This window comes from Oryctolagus cuniculus, chromosome 1 (genome assembly GCF_051225735.1).
Source record: "Oryctolagus cuniculus isolate XC-2025 breed Fujian yellow rabbit chromosome 1, ASM5122573v1, whole genome shotgun sequence".
NCBI lineage: Eukaryota > Metazoa > Chordata > Mammalia > Lagomorpha > Leporidae > Oryctolagus > Oryctolagus cuniculus.
The window spans coordinates 148,603,922-148,622,885 of NC_142867.1; the positions used below are offsets into that span (position 1 = coordinate 148,603,922).

The window sequence follows — 18,964 nt, forward strand, 5'->3', positions numbered from 1 at the left end:
TCTTCAGACTAAGTGTGAAACTGAATATGAAGGAAGCAGTGGGTAATGAGATGATATGTACTATTAGGGCCTACACTATTATAGTACTCATCTATCTAATAAGATGGTTTAGATTGTGAAGGCCAGTTGTACTTGGCAGAAGGAGTCCGTTGATTGCTTTGCATTGTTTTTTCTCACCTATGAAAGCTCACGGGCAGTTGCTGCAGGCCAGTGGTTTTTAGATATTGTGGCCTTGGAACCGTTTCTACCTTTGATTTAAAATCACTGAGGATCCCAAAGAACTTGTTTGTTTTAATAATTACTGGCTAAGACACATTTTAAAGTCAAATAAAAAAAGAGGTACTTCATTTGTTTATATAAATAACATTATTAATGAAAAGTAGCATGATTTTAATGGGAAGAGCAGCATTGCCTTGCATATTTGCATATCTTTAATGCCTGGCTTAAAAGAGGATGGTTGGATTCAAACCAGCATCTGTGTTCAGTCTGTTGTTATGTGTTGTTTGGGTTGAAACTGAGGAAGAAAATCTGCGCTCAGAGATGGCTAAGTGTCTCTGGGACTCTGAAGGCATCCTTGGACCAAATTCACAACCTTGGCCACCAACAAGACCAAGATACTAGGGTTATTTTTTTCCTGCTTTTCTCTATATATTAAATACATTTATGTTGGAAACCAAAATCAGACTTACGTAGATGAGAGGGAATGTAGGGTGCATATGGGTTTTTAATCTGTAAACCTAGAACTAGTAGATAGGTAGTTCATCTTTATTCGTAGTAGCAACACTATTCAGTGTGCTGGTTTAAGATTTTTATGGTAGGAAAATATGGCTCTAAATAAAGTAATCTTCTTGAAAAACCTAGAAATGAAAATACTAACAACTGCAAAATTTGTTATTTCTGAAAGGGATGAATGATAAAACTAGTAACAAACTAGGTTTGTTTTTTAATTACTTTTAAAAATTTTTTGGAATGTATGTATTTTTTTTAATGTATTTGAAAGACAGAGAATGATCTTCCACTCTCTAATTCACTCCCATGACAGCAGGAGCTGGGAACTCAATGTGGGTCTCCCAAGTGGGTGGTGTGGACCCAATTATTTGAGCCAAAGCTCACTGCTTCCAATGATGCACATAGCAGGAAGCTAGGATTGGAAGCACAGCTGGAGTCCCAGTCACTCAGATATGAGATGTGGCTATTCTAAGCCTTGTCTTCACTGTTGTGCCAAAAGCCTGCCCCTGACTGGGGGGAGGAGAGATGCTTATTGTCTTAGATTACAATTTGACTGGTTTCTAATTCTTAATACAAAGCGGACAAATTTCATGTATTTGATATAGTTAGATTTTTTTTAAATGCCTACTTTTGAAAGTATAGCTGTTGAGCAAATAAATATGAAATAACCATAGGAAAGTCATTATTTATTCAGGAGCATACAGTAGTAATAAAAACTAGATGTTCAATCAATCTAAAGATAATATACATTAAAATTTGGCTGAAGGGAATATAATTTAAATACATCTGCTTCAAAGACTAGGAATTAGAGAATTGGCAGAGTTGGATGGCTTTTAAAAAATATCGTAGAACATGTGTTTTACTACTTGGGCTCATTTAACAAAGAATTCGTTGAATACTGTGTTCCAAGCACTCTTTGAGGCACTGTGTGTACTTGCTGCTATTTTGCAATGATTCCTTTTAATGTCAAAATTAAATATTTCTTGACTGTTAAACCCTGGAATACCAAGCCCATATGATCATTGTTGGGAAAAGGAGGGAGACTCCAGAGCAGATGGTGTGTGGACCTGGACAGCATTCATGCCTGGGCTCTGCAGTTGTATGTGGAGTGTTGTGGGTCTGTGCCCCTTTGCATGACTCTGCAGAGGGCTTATAATTCATCAGATGCTCAGAAAGCTTCCTGGTCCAGAGAAGTCTGAGCACCATTCATCCACCTTATAGATTCTGTGTGCAACACTCATTTTTATTAATGAAATAACACACTCAAGGGGGCCGGATGCCTCTGGTTTGTCACATAGTTAACAAAGGTTGAGATTTAAATCATGACTGAGGAACTTTGTTGGAACTTCGTGATCATCTTCTATAGATCACCAAGGGCTCACATTTAAAATTTACTTCAGGGTGCTTGTGACAACCATCAGTCGCTTCAATACAAAGTGGTTTCTTTGTTTCCCTTTTCTTTAGCTGTTCTCCTTGACTAGTTAGTTGGCAGAGTAGGGTCAGATCCTTCAGTGTTCTCAAAACACTAAACATGAGGGCAAAAAGGAGAAAAGACATGAGACTTGCTTTGGAGAATACTGCTGATCCTTTGCTGAATAAAATTTTAGCTGTCACAGGCTTTAGCAGAGGCCCTTTTGCAACTGTGGGCAGTACTTGGTCAGTGAGTTAGGGAGGTGGTAGAACATGGATTTTGGACAAAGGCAGACCCGAGTGTGATGCTGTCTGCATAGTCAAGGTTTTCTCATCCTTTTGTACTTTCCTGGTCCCCATAAATGGCGATGGCAATGTGGGCCTCACGGGGAGAGGTTTGGGAGACTTCAGAGGGCAGGGTAGCAGACACAGCATTAGCAGATGCTTCAGGGATGCCTTCTGCCCTTGGCGGAGTAGCAAGGTGACAACTGCGTTGTTAGTCACGCTCAGTGCAGCACCCTGTGGTTTCCTCTACAGTTTTCAAATACAGATTTCAGAAGGGAGTTGTGTGAGTGAGGAGCCTTGTGCTGCACTGGCAGTTTCTGACAGTTCTGAGTACGTCAGGGCCCTGACACCGCTGCCGGCCTCTTACTCACTAGATCACTCTTTCAACAGGGACAGGGAGGAGCTGCTTTTGCTTACATATTTATGAGTTAAACTTGGCCTGATGTGTCAAGAGATTGCCTGGAAATAGAGGCTAAAGCACAAATGAGTCACCTAAAATTGCAATTTGTAGGCTTAGTGAAAAACACTGATGTTTTCCTAAACAGTCACTTCAGCAGGTTTTCCTTTTGGCAGAATGTAGGACTATGCTTAAAAAATAGGTCCTCTTGGGAAACCTGGTGTCAATGCCATGAGATTCTAAATCCCAGTGGTTTCTGTATTATCTGGTGGTGTGTACCAAGTGGATGTGTCTGCTACTTTGGTGCAGTGACTGCCCAGGTGGGCACCGTGGTCTGCGTGCACCTCAAGAAACATTCAAGTTCTATCTCATGGTGATTACAGTGTAAAAATGGCCGTTTTATTCTTAAACAAAAGGGGGATAAATAAACAAATATTTTGGTGGGGAAAGTTTCTTTTATTTATTTGAGAAGGAAAGAGAGAGAGCTTCTATCTGCTGGTTCACTCCTCAGATGGCTGCAACGGCCAGAGCTGCGCCAATCCGAAGCCAGGAGCTTCTTCTGGGTCTCCCACATGGGTACAGGGGCCCAAGCACTTGGGCCATCCTCCACTGCTTTTTCTGGGCCATAGCAGAGAGCTGGATTGGAAGAGAAGAAGCCGGGACTTGAACCGGTGACCATATGGGACTCGGGCGCCCTAGGCAAAGGATTAGCCCACTATGCCACAGCAGTGACCCCAAAATGTATTTTAGGCTAAGATTGTGTTCTGTAATTTGGACACTTCATGCCACCACCATCTTGAGCAGATTTTACTCTTTTTCCTTTTGGCCCTGTCATCACTTCTGTCATTCCCTGTCTGGAACGGATAGGCAACGAACCCTGTGTGTACACCTTTGAGATGAGCAGGTGTGTACATAAGCTGAACAACTCACAGTCAAGTCCTGGCCTAATGCTTGTCTCTGCCAGGGCCTTTTCTTGCCTTATCATTAGAAAACGTCTCATCAGGAGCTGTAGAACTAAGGCACAGAAATGGCGCAGTAGCTCCTACGAAACATGCTCGTTTGATACACAGGTGTGATTCTTGCTGTGACCAGATCTTGAGTTGGGGAAGGATGGTATCATGAAGATACTGCAACATTCTTGAAAAATAATTATATCATTGATCCAGAGTTTTTATTTGTATAAGCCAGAGAAGGGCAGGCCAGGGATGAGTGAATGATGACGGAAGCAGCAAGTAGTTTAAAACTCTGTCCAGCCTCAGTATTCTCTGGCTCTCTTCCTTTCCATGAGTCCTGCACTTGGATTCTGCAGTGCTGAGTTTCTAGGTCGAGCTGTGGGGACATGTTGGTTCTGTCCTACATTCTGCATTTAAACTATGAAACATAGAAGGGCACCTTAGGCCCACTGCATGGTCATGGCTCTGAGGTGGAATGTGATTGTCATGTGGACACATTTCCACTCTCCATATCATTAATCAGTGGGGATCTCATTAGTTTCCTGGTCTAAAAAAAATGCATTTGTTGAAACATTGGGCCAACTTGTGGAAATGACCAATGGGACTGCAGCAAAAAAGTATAGCACTGAGTGATGGCTTAATTGGTACCAGGTGTAGGTGGAGAAGGCACACAGATGTGACAGGGTGCATCATTACCTAATTGTTTTAATGTTCACCGAGAAGTTAATTGTCAGTGTAGAGTGTGCTAGCAAATTAGGTTCCCACTGCCTTAGTGTAACAGAGGATAAATGAGGTGTCATGAGTTTCCAATCTGTACCTCTGACACAAACACACTTCCTGCAGGGAGGAGCAAGTTCCCAAGGGGAATCAGCATGCAGCTAAGGAAATCTATCTGAATAATGTGCATTATTTTCACATTAGGGAAACCTGTCTCCCTTCCGCTGTACCCATGAGTGGGTTTACCTTTCAGATTTGCTGCGGGTGGTTTCAAGGTGTAGACTTGTTGGCAGAAGCGTTGCTCAAGTCTCTGGACACGTGAAGGCTCCTTCAACTGGTGTTCAGTAGCGCTGACTGAGCAGAACGGTGCCTTCCGCTTGGTTTCTTTCCTAGTTTCTGGAGCTGCTTTCCAGAGTCTCACCTCTTGGAACAAGACCATTAAGGTTGTGATGCATCCTTACTGAAGCAGCTGAGTCTTTGCTTCTTCATTTTGGAGTGTGAAACTGACACATCTGCGTCCAGAATGGTTAGGATCAAAGTTACCTAAGTCCAAATCCAGATGTTTTTCGACACTGCTGGAAGCTCTCCATGCTTCAGTAGATAGATACTTCTTGCCTTGTAAGTTCTTATATGAAGGTATAGTTTCATAACTAGGTTAGGATGTTTATTTTTGTTTATATTAAGAGAATCTCTTGATCTCTTCTACCCAGTAGTTCCAACATTTTGCCAATTATCTAGTTAACTTGCATCCATTACACGATAGCCAAGAAAGGTTTTGTGTCGTATAAAACGTGGTTCCCACCTTTACGGAAGAGCCCTGGATCTGATTGCTCAGGAGAGCACACACAGGTTGCACTATCAGAAGCTCAGCTTGCAGTCCTGCTCACCATCAGCCATTCTGTTTGGTCACCACTGCTAGTGCAGGCAGACAGGAATCTTAGGAAGCCAATACACAGGCCTTTCAGAAAGTTTATGGAAAGTGGAATTAAAAGATGAGTTTATTCTGGTACAAAAATAATTTGAAATCCATGCATATGTGAAGTCTTCAAAAATTTCATGGAAAATAATGTCATGGAAAAAAAACTATGCATTGATTTCAGAATTTTTTTGCATCAAAATAAACATGTCTTTTAATTCCATTTTCCACAAGCTTTTTGCAGGCCCCTCATTGATGCCTGTTGCCAGTGAAGATTGGATGTTCTCAATTAATTCCAGCATTTCTGGAGTGCAGGAGGTCCCTGCTTGCTATGGAGCGTGTTCTCTGTTCTTGCTCCTTTTCTAATTATGTAGTATATTTTCTGCATAGAAACGGAGGGAAAGTCAAGCCAATTATGCCAACTTTTGGACCCTCTTTCTACTTCTTGTATTTAGCATTCTAGGAGATCATTTTTTCTGTTTTGAGATACACCTCTCCCTTTATCATTTTACATGGCTCTATACCTGTAATTGTGTGCAGCACGTAAGGTGTAGAAAATCATTACGGTTTCAGAATTTCAGTTTGTTTTGAAAACAGTGTCTTTTCAGATCTTGATTTGCTCAGGTTCGCAATATCCCCCGTGGGCTGTGTAACTCCTATTTTGAATTCCTGTAGCAGACATAAGGTAAATAAGATGATTTTATTTCTTAACGAAAATTCAAAACAAAGGAAAACTTATATACAGTCTGGAAATCCCATGCCTCAGGACATTTGTAATAGAAGTTTGCCCAGTATTTACAGTGTCTGGAAAATCCTGGCAGATACTTAAATTTTACCAGCTGCAAGGTGAAATAAAACATTGAGTTTCTAGGCTGGAATTTGAGATACAAGTAAGTGTGGTAACACTGGTTCCCATTTGATTAGAAACTGATTCATGATTAAATATTTATTTGACAAATAAATATTTGAAAAAATGAATTCTGTTTGACGAATGCTGCTTGGTAGATTAAAATGGATTCTGGAAAGAGATGTGTTTAGTGCCACACAAGTCTGTGGAAGATGGCCTGCAGTGATTGGCATCATGTGAAACTGGTGCTTTCTGTCCTTTGGCTGCTTGGCCCTCTCTGCTGAGGTCTTTTTCTGTGTTAGTCTTGCCTTTTGCATGGGGGATTCTTGAAGGGAAACGCAGGAATTTGGGACTGTTCTGAATTCATTTTAAAATAGGTAGGGGTAGGCATTGTGCTATAGCTGGTTAGCCACCACTTGGGATGCTTGGGAAGCCGCTGCTGCACTTCCCATCTAGCTTCCTGCTGTGTGCCTGGGAAGTGGATGATGGCCCAGGTGCCCAGTCCCTGCCACCTGTGTGGAAGACCTGCATGGAGTTCCAGGCTCCTGGCTTCATCCTGTCTGTCTGTGCAGTTGGGGAGTTAACTGTAGATTGGCAGATATTTGTCTCTCTATCTCTGTGCCTTTCAGTTGAATAAATAAATAAATATCAAAAAAAAAAAACCCACTAAGATTGTCATCTAATGTTGTAAAAAAATGAGTTGTAAAATGTTCACTGTTTTGTTTTGTCATTTATTTATTTAGTTGAGAGACAGAGAAAGAATTCCCGTCTGCTTGTTGACTCCCTAGATGACCTCAGTGGCTGTGGGCCTGACCAAAGCTGGGAGATAGGAACTCAATCCAGATCTCCCATGTGAGTGGCAGGATCCTGATTATTTGAGCCATCACCTGCTGCCTCCCCACATCTGCATTAGCAGGAAACTTGAGTCAATAACAGAACCAGATGTCAAACCCACGTACTCCAATATGGGTACAGGCATCTTAAGCTAGGTCAAATGCCCATCCACAAATGTTTTTATTTTTTAAATTCTGTATTTGCATTCCTTAGTATATGAGGCATACATCGATATAAATCAAGGAACTGTATTTGTGACTGTTGGTTAGAAAGGGTCATCAGAGAAAATGATTAGACATTATGTCACATTAGAATAAATGAGTTATAATAATAAATTTCCAGTGCAACAGTAAAAGAGCCAAAGAGCCAGTATAGGTTTTAAGTAATGCATGTTTGGATATCAGAACTCTGCTACAGAAACTGAGCTTGAAAATCACTCTTCTGGGAATGGAGGCACTTGGACACTAGGAATCTGCAGGTGGTGGAAAGGGCCTGTGGACATTGGGCAGACTTATCTCCCAGCCCCCTTTCAAAGTAAAGTCCTCCAGATACACTAGGGGGATGGTGAGATGGATGAGCAAGCAATTAATCTTGTAAAGGTTGCTCTGGCCTCTTTTCAGGTTTGAGTCTGATTATCTTGTGGTTGGAATGCTTGACTGACTTTGTGAATAACTTCAAGCCAAGCAACTCCCTTGCATTTCTTTTGCAAACACTCTCTTAAATGTTGCATTTGTAGTCATAACTTAGAATACTAAATTTTGAAGGAGAAAATGGGTATTCAGTCAGTACTCAGGTGGATTCTCTTGGTGACGGGTTATGACCATCAACATAGCTGTATGAGGGATACTTTACAAAGTTTGTGGGAAAATGGAGTTAAGAGAAGTTTCCATTTTTTTTTTGCTGTAAAAAAAATTTGAAAACCATTCAATTTTTTTCCTAGAGCCCATTTTCCATACACTTTTTGACAACCCTTGCTGTGCATGGATTTCAAGTGTTTTTGTGACAAAATAAACATATTTGAATTTGGTTTTCCACTAACTTTGAAGTACCCTGGTCTTCCACCCTTGGACCACAGGAAAAACCAGTCAATGAGGCATGAGAAAAGCACACAGCATGAGGGAGAGACATGCAGCACCACCTGTGATGTCACTTTTGGGTTTCTGGAGGACAAATGGAGAGAACCACATAGTTAAGGGTTCCCCAGGCTGGAGTTGAAAAGCCAAATGGTTGCCATGGCATCCAGTGAAGCTCATGAGGTGGAACAACTGGCTGAGATCAAGAGCAACAATGAAAGCAGTGTCTGGCTGGATGGAAGAAGGCAGGGGCAGTTACACAGAAAGCCGGGTTTCTGGGAACAAGGCTCAGAGGAAGCCATCCATTTGTGATGGGACGACTTTTTCTGTAGCCAGGCACCGAGCAGCAGCAGGAACCCGGGATCGCCTGGGTCTGACTGCAGCTCTTCAGGCCTTTGTAGCCTACGCTCTTTATGGCCTTGTTTTGAACAGATTGTGTGTGCAGCATCAAAGGTATGAGACATCTTGTTTTGTAACTTGTTGAAGTCTGCCAGTTCAGTGGGGCCAATTTTCAGATAAGCAGGGGGTGCTAATTACCAGCCCCGTCTAAATTTAGAGGAAGTTTCAGAGCTTTTCAAAACCTATTCAGATTACAGGCCTCATTTAATCTGCTCAAGCAGAAATTACAGTAGTGACTTCTGGAGGAGCGCAGGCCTCAGAGCGTGACAGTCTGGAAGGTCTGGCTGCAGAAATGTTACTGTTGCTAACAGAAGTGTAGTTCACTTTCACATTCACAATACCCCCCTGACATCATTAAAAAATAAAAAAGTAAGACATTAGAAAGCTGCCTTGGAACGGCTAAGTGGTTTGGACGCCCAGTGCTAATTACAGCAGGAGGGTGATGAAGGTGGGTGTGTGCAGACTCTCACTTGAAATCACCAGCGGACAGAGACTCTGGCCACATGTTCCCCGGCGCTTGAGCAGATGTAACATTGAGGAAGATGCAGCCCTGCTGCCTTGGTGCACCTGTGCAGTCTGGAGGAGACAACCTAGGGCTAAGATAATCTAGAACAGAGACAGGTATATTTAAACACCACTCACCTATGTGAGCAAACTGCTGTTCCCAGGCCCAGCCCAGCTGTCAGAGTGTGGGCTGTTAGCACTTTGCAGGCGTTGTTGTATGAATTCCCTCCCACCCTTTGTCAGGCCATGTGGTCTGGCTTGGAGAGGTTAGTTTTTAGCACACATTATTTCAAGGATCCAGCCAGCTCACCTTTCTGCCCCAAACACTGTGGTGATGATTACTTTGAGCTTCTCTGTCTTGAATTGTCTGGGTCCCTCCACCTTCCTTTATCTAAGCCTCCTGGCATTTGTGTAGCTTGAACAGTCATGAAGAAAAGACCTCAGCTTGCTTTAGAGCCAGCCCTTGCAGTGGGCCAAGAGGCTTAGCTTGTCTTATGGTCCCCAGTTTTCATTTCTTCCTGCGGGTAGTTGGGCTCAGAAAACTCCCATGTGAGAGCCAGCCACTTGGTTGTTTGGGAACGAAAGCCCATGGCCTTAAAAATTGTGCTATAAAATACTGGCTGCCTGTTGCACTCAATGTGGCCCAGCTTAAAGATCTTCCCCAACCCCTTCTGGTTTGAATTGTGGCAGAGAAAGGTAGCCTAATTGTCTGTTGGCCTTGGATACCCCCCCTTAGTTCTCAAATATCTCTCAGAAATTGGGGTTATCTGGGCTTTGTGAAAGGAGGTTTTCGCACAACTCATTCAGCATTGTTCAAGGCAGTAACACATCACTGAACAAATTGCCCCCTTGCATATGCTAATCCTGCACTTAAAAGAACTCATTGTAACATGTTCTGATGCTTTAGCCTGAGGGGAGATGGGAATTGAAGGGATGTCAGATCATGTCATGTGACCCCAAAATATCTAAAATGCCTGTTTTCTTTGGGTCAGCAGTTTGTACTGGGCATATGCGAATGAAAGTATCCTGTGTAGTTGGAGGAAAAGATTAGTCCTTGTTCCTGCTTTTGTGTGTGGGAGCTGGCTTGGCTGTTGAAGATTCTCTGGCTGAAATTCCCGCTTTGGGTCTTAAATTTCAGTGCTTTTGGCGAGGAACACCAAATCTGATTTTCAACAATAAATTAAAAGAATTCAAAAGAGTTCTTTCATTGTTGCTGTGGAAAAATGTGATTTGCCTATTAGGGAGCCATGCTGCTAATCCCACCTGCTTCCTATATGCCTGTTTAGAGTGGTTCCCATCGATTCTTAAAGCTGCAGAATATGTCTATTAGAGTAATCGCAAGATTGGCTCCTTGGCTGTCCACATTCCCGACCAGGAAGTTGCAAGTGGGAGAAGAAAAGCACACCTGCAAACACACGGCAGGTTCCTCTTTCGCCAGTGGTAAATAGGGCAGAAGCAAATAGGGCCTGAAGCATCCATCAGGGTTTGGAAGGTTCGATTGCAAAGTCAGAGTTCCCCTTTTAAGTGTGTAAAGCTCTTTAAACGTTTGCCATCAAAGCCTTTAGATGAGATGAATTAGGTGGAATGAAAGGCTGTGGAGAGATCACCTTTCTAAAACAGTACTCAACATCCAGGTGGGGTTTTCATGTGTACAAAGAGGCCTGGGGAAGAAATCTGATTAATTTTTTTTTGTCTTGCAGAGTAATTCCCTCTTGGTCCCAGATGGTCTAAGAGGCACAGATAAACGCAGAAATGGGCCTGAATTTTCCAATGATATCAAAAAAAGGAAGGTGGATGATAAGGACTCCAGCCACTATGTAAGTAAATAAAGGACCTGAAATAGACATTGTTTGCTTACGGCTCACCTTCATGTGTCCAAGTGTACTCTGCGATCTTAGTGATAATTCCACATCCCTTAAAGTAATACATTAAAGGGGATAGGCTGTAACATTGTGGGCTGTTAGTTCCCTTTAGGACTCTAAGTTATGCTTCTCCTGGGCTTAGTATTGCATTTCACACTTTCTGCCTTAGGGACTCATCAGAGGGGCTGTGAAAATGCACCGTCGGCTTCATGGGCTGTGCAGCCACACAGAGCCTGCTCCCAGAAGAGCCCACCCCGTTATCTTTGAATTCTCAGTTTTTGAAGCATGGGCACTGCAAATGTAGCAGCCATTACTGCTAACAAAAAACGGCCTTTTTGGTGTCCCTAATTCTAACACTATGTCCAGGCTCATCTTAGGGGCAGAGTTTATCTTCTTCCACAAAGAGCACTTCAGGCAGAGGTATCCAGTTCTGTCCCTGCGGTTGAGGCCACTCTAGTGGTGTTGGAGGAAGGACTCTTGACAGATCCAGTTGAAACCACATTCAGAAGGAGAGCAACCCAAGTCAGATGGTCTTGGCTCTAGTCTCATTGTAGCTGGCATATGACTTAGAACTGGTTTGTGTGGGCCTGAGGGTTTCAGGAAGCTGCACTCTTAGGAGCAGTATCAGAGAAGCTCGTGCTACGGTGCAGCAGGTTAAGCCACCACCTGCAGCACCAGCATCCCATATGGGCACCAGTGCAATCCCTGCTGCTCCACTTCCCATCCAGCTCACTGCTAATGGCCTGGGAAAAGCAGGAGAAGATGGCCCACATCCTTGGGCCCCTGCCACCTATTTGGGAGACCCAGAAGAAGCTCCTGGCTTCAGTCTGGCCCAGCGCCGCCTGGTCATTGTGACTGTTTTGGGAGTGAGCCAGTGGATGAAAGATTCTCTCTCTCTGTCTCTTTTTCTCTGTACCTTTGCCTTTCAAATATATAAATAAATGTTAAAAAGGAAAAAAATGAAAGAATCAATATCTAAGTAGAATGCTGAATTGGGCCACTTCCCTGTTGCCCGTAGAAGAAGAGGTATCTACCAAGCAGTAGTAGAGGTAACAGCTATACATGTAATGTGGACAGTTAAATATGAGGTCTCTGTCTCCTGTGGGCTCATTCAAGCCCATGACTAACAGCAGGTAACAGTTTTTTGATCATCAACTCGAGTCAGTGCCAGGTACTCTGTGCTTCTATATGAATTGTTCCATTTAACTCTTAAGATAGCCTGATGAGTTTGACACCATCATCTCTATACTGTTGCATGGAGTTTTTGAGTGACTTGTGGTAGGTCATAGTTAGTGGAGCCTAGAGGCAGCCCTGCCCCAGAATCCACACTAAGATTGAATCCATGCTAAGATTTTTTTCTTTTCTTAATTAGTTACTTGAGAGACAGTGATTGATAGTGATGGAGGAGTGGAGGGAAAAGGGAGGCAGAGATGGAGAGAGAGAGGTGTCCTATCTGCTGGTTCATTCCCCAGATGCCCACAAGGCTGGGGACTCCATCCAGGTCTCCCATTTGGTTGGAAGGAACCCTGTTAGCAGTCCTGGAGGGGAGGGCAGTTGCCAGAATGAGTTTCGTGGGTTCTTTTCCTCAGCTTAGTATAGAAATAGAAAGCTGAGAAACAGAATGCAAAGAAGCAGATAATTTTATTTGATTGATAGGCGACAGAAAAAGCATCTGGCCCAAGAGGAGAGCAGGCGGAGTGCCCAAACGTGACAGTGGATTTCAGGAAGTGCCCAGGGTTTTTAAGATATTACTGTTTACACTGGGTCATTCTATGGGGGTGCCCATTGGACAGGGGTTTTACATATGGTATGTTAATTGGCTTTGGGCTCTGGATATAGTGGGGTGTCTCTTGGAGACAGCCCATCTCATTAGGGGCTCAGCTCCCTCCCTCTGTTAGCTCTGGGTGGAAGATTGCAACTAACTTGAAGGCATGATTTATTTTATTTATTTTTTAAAAATATTTATTTTATTTATTTGAAAGAGTTAGAGAGAGAGATAGAGACAGAGAGAGAGGTCTTCCATCTGCTAGTTCACTTCCCAGATGGCTGCAACAGCCGGATCTGCACCAATCCGAAGCCAGGGGCCAGGAGCTTCTTCCGGGTCTCCCATGGGATGCAGGGGCCCAAGCACTTGGGCCATCTTCTACTGCTTTCCCAGGCCATAGCAGAGAGCTGGATTGGAAGAGGAGCAGCCGGGACTAGTACCGGTGCCCATATAGGATGCCAGCGCTTCGGGTTGGGGCTTTAACCCGCTGTGCTACAGTGCCGGCTCGGAAGGCATGATTTAAAACCACAGGATCATACATGCAGCACAAGAAGCTATTTGTGAGAGAGATGCCAGCTAGTCTGGAGACACGCTTTCCAGGCACAGCTGACAGCCTGTTTGTGAGGGACATTCTACCTACATCTGAGTGGCCCACAGACCTTCGGCCACACTGGATGGCCTCAAACCCCACCGCTGGAGTCAGGAACCAGAGGTGGGGATCAGCACCAGGTACTCCACTGTGGGATGGGAGTGCCCTAAGAAGCAGGTTTCACTAGGCAGAATGGCAGCTCCCATGCTGCTGTTCTTGAGCCCAGAGAATCAGAATTTTGCCAGAGATCCTGAAAGTGGCCCACACTTTGTGTGATGGTTTAGTGTCATACTAAAAAAAGCGAAGTTGTTTGTTCTCCTCACCCCAACCGAAGCCTTTTTAGCGCATATCCTTCCTGTCTGTTGCCCAGAGCTGATGTCCTATGCATGTGCTTCCATTTGTGAGATTAAATGTTCATGAGCAAGTCCATGGCATGCAGCAATTTGGGAATTTACTGACAACACAATTCTAAATTCTTCTCCTTGAAGTTCATGTGTATCCTAAGTTATTTAGCAGTGAACAATCTGAAATCCATAGTTGGCCTATGGTTTTATAACTTGCTTGTACCAGGCATGTCAAATTGCATAAGCGATTGGGGACTATGTATTTTGAGTATGTTGGAGAAACTTGGACACAAGCCTCATTCCTTAGATCTTCGATGTTGGGAGATAACTGCACAATTGTCCAGTGCACAGCTAAGATTTAATTTAGAGAGGACTTAAGACTCATTTCAGAGTTCCATTGTAACAAAGTATTGTTGATTACTTTTTTGCCAATTTAGTCTATACAGACTGTGGTAATATTTTTACTTTTTTTTTTTTCCTGAAAGGAAATCCTTTGTTTATAATGTTACGCTACCACCCCTATCACCTGAGAGCATTTGTGCTTTTCCGAAAGAAAACAGATTTTCTTCTTTATTACATAAAACTATTTGTTTCAAATGGAATTTTGGCTTCCTCAGGCTTCCTCATTGGTTGTAATTTTATGTTGTTACTAGTGAATTGCTAATGTCTAACAATGACTAAAGTATTTTTTCCCCTAAAGATTTATTTATTTATTTGAAAGGCAAGGTTACAGAGAAGGAGGGAGAGACAGAGAGTGAGATCTTCCGTCCGTTGGTTCACGCCCAAAATGGCCACATCAGCTGGGGCTGGGCCAGGCTGAAGCCAGGAGCTTTATGCAGATCTCCTGCATGAGTGCAGGGGCCCAAGAACTGGAGTCATCCTCAGCTGATTTCCCAGGCACATTAGCAGGGAACTGAATCAGAAGTGGAGTAGCCAGGACACAAACAGGCACCTACATGGGATACCGGTGCTGCAGGCAGTGTTTAATCTGCTGCAACACAGCGCCAGCCCCTGAAGTATATCTTTTAACAATATTAAAGAAAGTAAATTGGGTCTCACATATGTAGTACTCTGCATATAGTTACAAAAAGATGTTTATGACTTGAATTTAGAGTTCAGGGTAAACTTTCTAGTCTGGATTTGCTGGCCCACAGGGGCCAATGTATGTGAATAATACCAATATTTGTATGTTCTAATTACTTATATATTCTAATAAAGATTTATTTTGGGGGCTGGCATTTTGGTACAGCAGGTTAATCAGTGATGCTGGAAACTCATGTAGAAGTTCAGGTTTGAGTCTCAGCTGTGATCCTGCTCCTTGCTAATGTGCCCAAGAAGGAATGGGAAGGAGGCCCAAGGACTTGGGCCCTTGCCATCCATGTGGAGACCGGGATGGAGCTTTTGGCTCCTGGCTTTGGCCTGGCCCAGACCTGACTGTTGCGATCATCTGGGGAGTGAACCAGCAGGTGAAAAAGACCTCTCTTTCTCTGCCTCTCCATGTTTCTTTTGTCACTGTGCCTTTTAAATCAATCAGTCAATCTTTTTAAGAAAGATTTATTATTTGAAAGGCAGAGTGACAGAGGGTGGGCATTGAGGTGAGAGGGAGAGGTCCTTCATCCACTGGTTTACTCTCCAAATGCCCATTACAGCTGAGACTAGGGCAAGGCCAAAGCCAGGAGCCAGGAGCTCCACCCAAGTCTCCTACGTGAGTGGCAGGAACCTAAATACGTGGGCCATCTTCTGTTGCTTTTCCAGGCATATTAACAGGAAACTGATTTGGAAATGCAGAGTAGCTGGAACTTGAACCAGGCACTCCTACATGGAACATGGGTATCTGTGGCGACTAAACCTGCTGCTCCACAACACCCACCCCTGTTTGCACATTCTTCATTGATCGTGATATCAGAAAACGTTAAATCATGCCCTAGAGACCTAGTTCTCAAGAATTTGGTCCCCTTGAGATGTCCCATGTTTCTTATAAGTTTTGCTTTGCACTGGGAAAGTAACTTTTCCAGTCTGCTTTATCCTTAATGGAGGAGCCATTAAATCATTAAATCAAACAGCTTTTCTGTTTTTTTTTTTTTTTCAGTGCAACTTGTAGTTTCCTCTGATTTTATGGCTTTTTGAACAGACAGTAAGAGCCCTGTTGCAGTAATGCGAGTGACCTCCAAATATTGCCATCTATCTCCCTTCTGTCTCTCCTAGATTATTCTAAGCTGATTGCCAAAGAGGTTTATCCTTCTCATGAGGTTAGATCTTGATTCCTTATTCTGTCCAGCAGCTAGCTTTATTGTTTTTAATTTTCTTTCTTTCTTTTTAAAATATAACTAGTAACCCCACAGGAAAATGGTTTACATCAATTTGTCTTTGCAGTTATGGCTTGTCTTTGAGTACCAGATTGGCTAGCTGTTTTCAGAGGTGTGACACATGTAAAACACAATGTCAAGAAATCATGTACTTAATTTGAAATCAAATGGAAAAACAGGTGTATGGGTTTCAGATTGTATGAATGATTTCAGATTATTGGTGGATTTGGCTATTACAAACATTTGTTGAGCCTTTATAGTGTGCCAACTGTTTGCACTTTGCAATGCCCTGTGAGCAGGCAGTTTCTTTTTGGATAGCTGGCTTCCTACTGTAACTGAATTCCTGCATGGGATGAAAGCCGCCCACAGGCAAGTCCCAAGTAATTATTTTAGCCTCTCTGCTACCAAAAAGTACAGCACAAAATGTAACTAGATCTCTCACCCATTCTTAGTCTTTGCTAAATTACTTTAAAATTCCTTTTTCCCTCCCAGGACAGTGATGGTGACAAAAGTGATGACAACTTAGTTGTGGATGTGTCTAATGAGGTAACCACTCTTTTCATCAAACTTTATCTATAAAATGACTTGAATAGCATTGTGAGAAAATTCCAGTAGTGAATGAGTCGTGGAGAGCCTGTGATTGTTCCTGTGTATGAAGTTATATCAGTCTAACTGACATGAGCTTTTATTTCCTTTTTTTAAAAAAAGAATAAAAACAAAAACCATTTCCCTAGCCAACTTAGATTCTCGGTGTGGGTGTCTGGCTCTTCTTTCCTTCTAGTACCCTTTAGGGAAAGTTTGGGAGCCGCGGAGGGGCATGATGGCTTGTGGGGTTGTTTTCTGCGTGGTGTGTTCCTGGAGTGTTTGCTGACACCCTCTTGTTCACTGTAACCAGTGTTGGGCGTGTCGTACACACCAAACTGGAGGACTTTGAGCGTTCCCCTCCACTTTGGAGAATCAGTGTAGAAGTGGAGAGTGTGCGGGGTCAATGTCTATCTATCATAAGCTAACTCATGACAACTTTTGATGATACTTCTTGAGGACCCTTCCTCTCCCCGAGCAAGTCCTGCCCATTCACCCCGGGAAAATGGAATCGACAAAAACCGCCTGCTAAAGAAAGATGCCTCAAGTAGCCCGGCATCCACGGCCTCCTCTGGAAGCTCCACTTCTTTGAAATCCAAAGAAATGAGCTTGGTAGGTAGCAAAGACTAACCCTTGCCTGCTCTCCAGTATGTTTTTCTTAGACAAGGTGACCCTGATGTATTTGAAATATGGGGGTTTGCTGTTGGAGGTTTTCATCTTTAGGTCTGTGAAAATGAAAGTCCTCCTACTTGCCATTCCTCATGTCCATCCAATGTGTGCTTTTCCCTTCTCCATTGTCTGTTTTAGACCACGATGGGAGTGGGTGACAGGCTTGTATTGTCATTGCCTCCTTTACTCTGGGAATATGTCCTTGGCACAAAGTCTCTGTTACTTCTCGATTGGCAAATAGTTCAGACGTCCTAGGTCCTAAGAAGCCCTTGTTTTGTTAAGCTCATCTTTTTTTTTTTTTTTTTTTTTTTTTTTGACAGGCAGAGTGGACAGTGAGAGAGAGAGACAGAGAGAAAGGTCTTCCTTTGCCGTTGGTTCACCCTCCAATGGCCGCCACGGCTGGCGCGCTGCGGCCGGCGCACTGCGCTGATCCGATGGCAGGAGCCAGGTACTTATCCTGGTCTCCCATGGGGTGCAGGGCCCAAGCACTTGGGCCATCCTCCACTGCACTCCCGGGCCACAGCAGAGAGCTGGCCTGGAAGAGGGGCAACCGGGACAGAATCCGGCGCCCCGACCGGGACTAGAACCCGGTGTGCCGGCGCCGCTAGGCGGAGGATTAGCCTATTGAGCCGCGGCGCCGGCCTTTTGTTAAGCTCATCATTTACCTGTGGGTCCTGCCCTGAGAGTAAAAACTCTCAGGATGATGATGAGCATACCCTGCGGAAGCCTGGAACTGGGGGTGGGCTGGGTAGGGGTGCATCAGAGCCTGTTTGTGCAATCATTTATTCAGCCAACTTTGTGGGATAAATACTACATGCTGTCATTGACATGTGGAAGCAAAAGTTGATGTCAAAGAAGTAGACAATAGAAGAGTGGTTAGTAGAGCCTGAGCAGCATGGGGATGTGGAGGGAGAGGAGATGGTTAATAGATACAAGGGTACAGTTGAATAGGAGGAATAACTTCTAATGTTCTGTAGCACAGTGGGATAATTATGGTTGGCAACAATTAAGTGAATAATTCAGATTAGCTGATAGAGGATTTTGAATGTTCTCAACACAGAGAAATGCTATTTTTGTGTGGCCACGGATATGCCAGTCACCCTGATTTCATCTTTGCATACTGTATACTTGTACCGCAGTGCCACACTGCATCCCATAAATGTGTGCAGTCATTATGTGTCAATTAAATGAGCAGGCTCTGTAGAGTGCATCATCTCTGAGCTCTCACGCTAATACTCCCTAACCAGCAGCCTTGCTGCTATAGCACCATTATCCCGGTTCAGTGATGGGGAGGAGTGCCTGTGTACCTTGCCAAAATCTACAGCCAGAGAGCTATCATCTCTGTGGCCCATGCTGTCACCCATAGAACTGCTTTGACTGTTGATTTTTTTGAACATAAAATAATCTTCAGTGGGCTGATTGTTGATGGATGAGAAAGGCTGAGAGGCACCCAAAAGGTGCCCTGTGACCCTCTCGAAGTCCTCTGGCTGGTGTTGAGTCCCTCACTTGTCCTGGTGGGTCCAAGTAGGGCAGAGGGGGATGACACTTAACTGTGAGGGGATCGTCTCTTTAGGTCTCTGAGCTGCTGGTTTGCTTCTCATACAGCGGCCCTGCTGTCTCTGATTATTAGCGCCAATCCCAGGGCTCCCTAAAGGTGAGATTAGGAAAGAGGCCTTCCCCAGAGACATTCCTGGCAGCCGGGACGCATGTTTCCAAGCACTGGGAGCCGTTCTTTGGGTGGTCATCCTCCTGACTTGGCACAGTCCCAAAGTCCACACGCCTG

The 18,964-nt window shown here is 43.8% G+C and overlaps 1 protein-coding gene across 16 annotated transcripts in view; it reads left to right on the top strand.

The window, feature by feature from the left end:
- The window catches only part of TLE1 (TLE family member 1, transcriptional corepressor), a 96,484-nt gene that overhangs the window by 50,167 nt on the left and 27,353 nt on the right, over window positions 1-18,964 (top strand). For all 16 annotated transcript variants that reach the window (XM_051846743.3, XM_051846752.3, XM_051846777.3 and 13 more), the window contains 3 exons: window positions 10,765-10,881; window positions 16,423-16,476; window positions 16,972-17,124. In XM_051846743.3, the coding sequence (XP_051702703.1) occupies window positions 10,765-10,881; window positions 16,423-16,476; window positions 16,972-17,124 (324 nt within the window). The remainder of the gene's footprint in view (window positions 1-10,764; window positions 10,882-16,422; window positions 16,477-16,971; window positions 17,125-18,964) is intronic.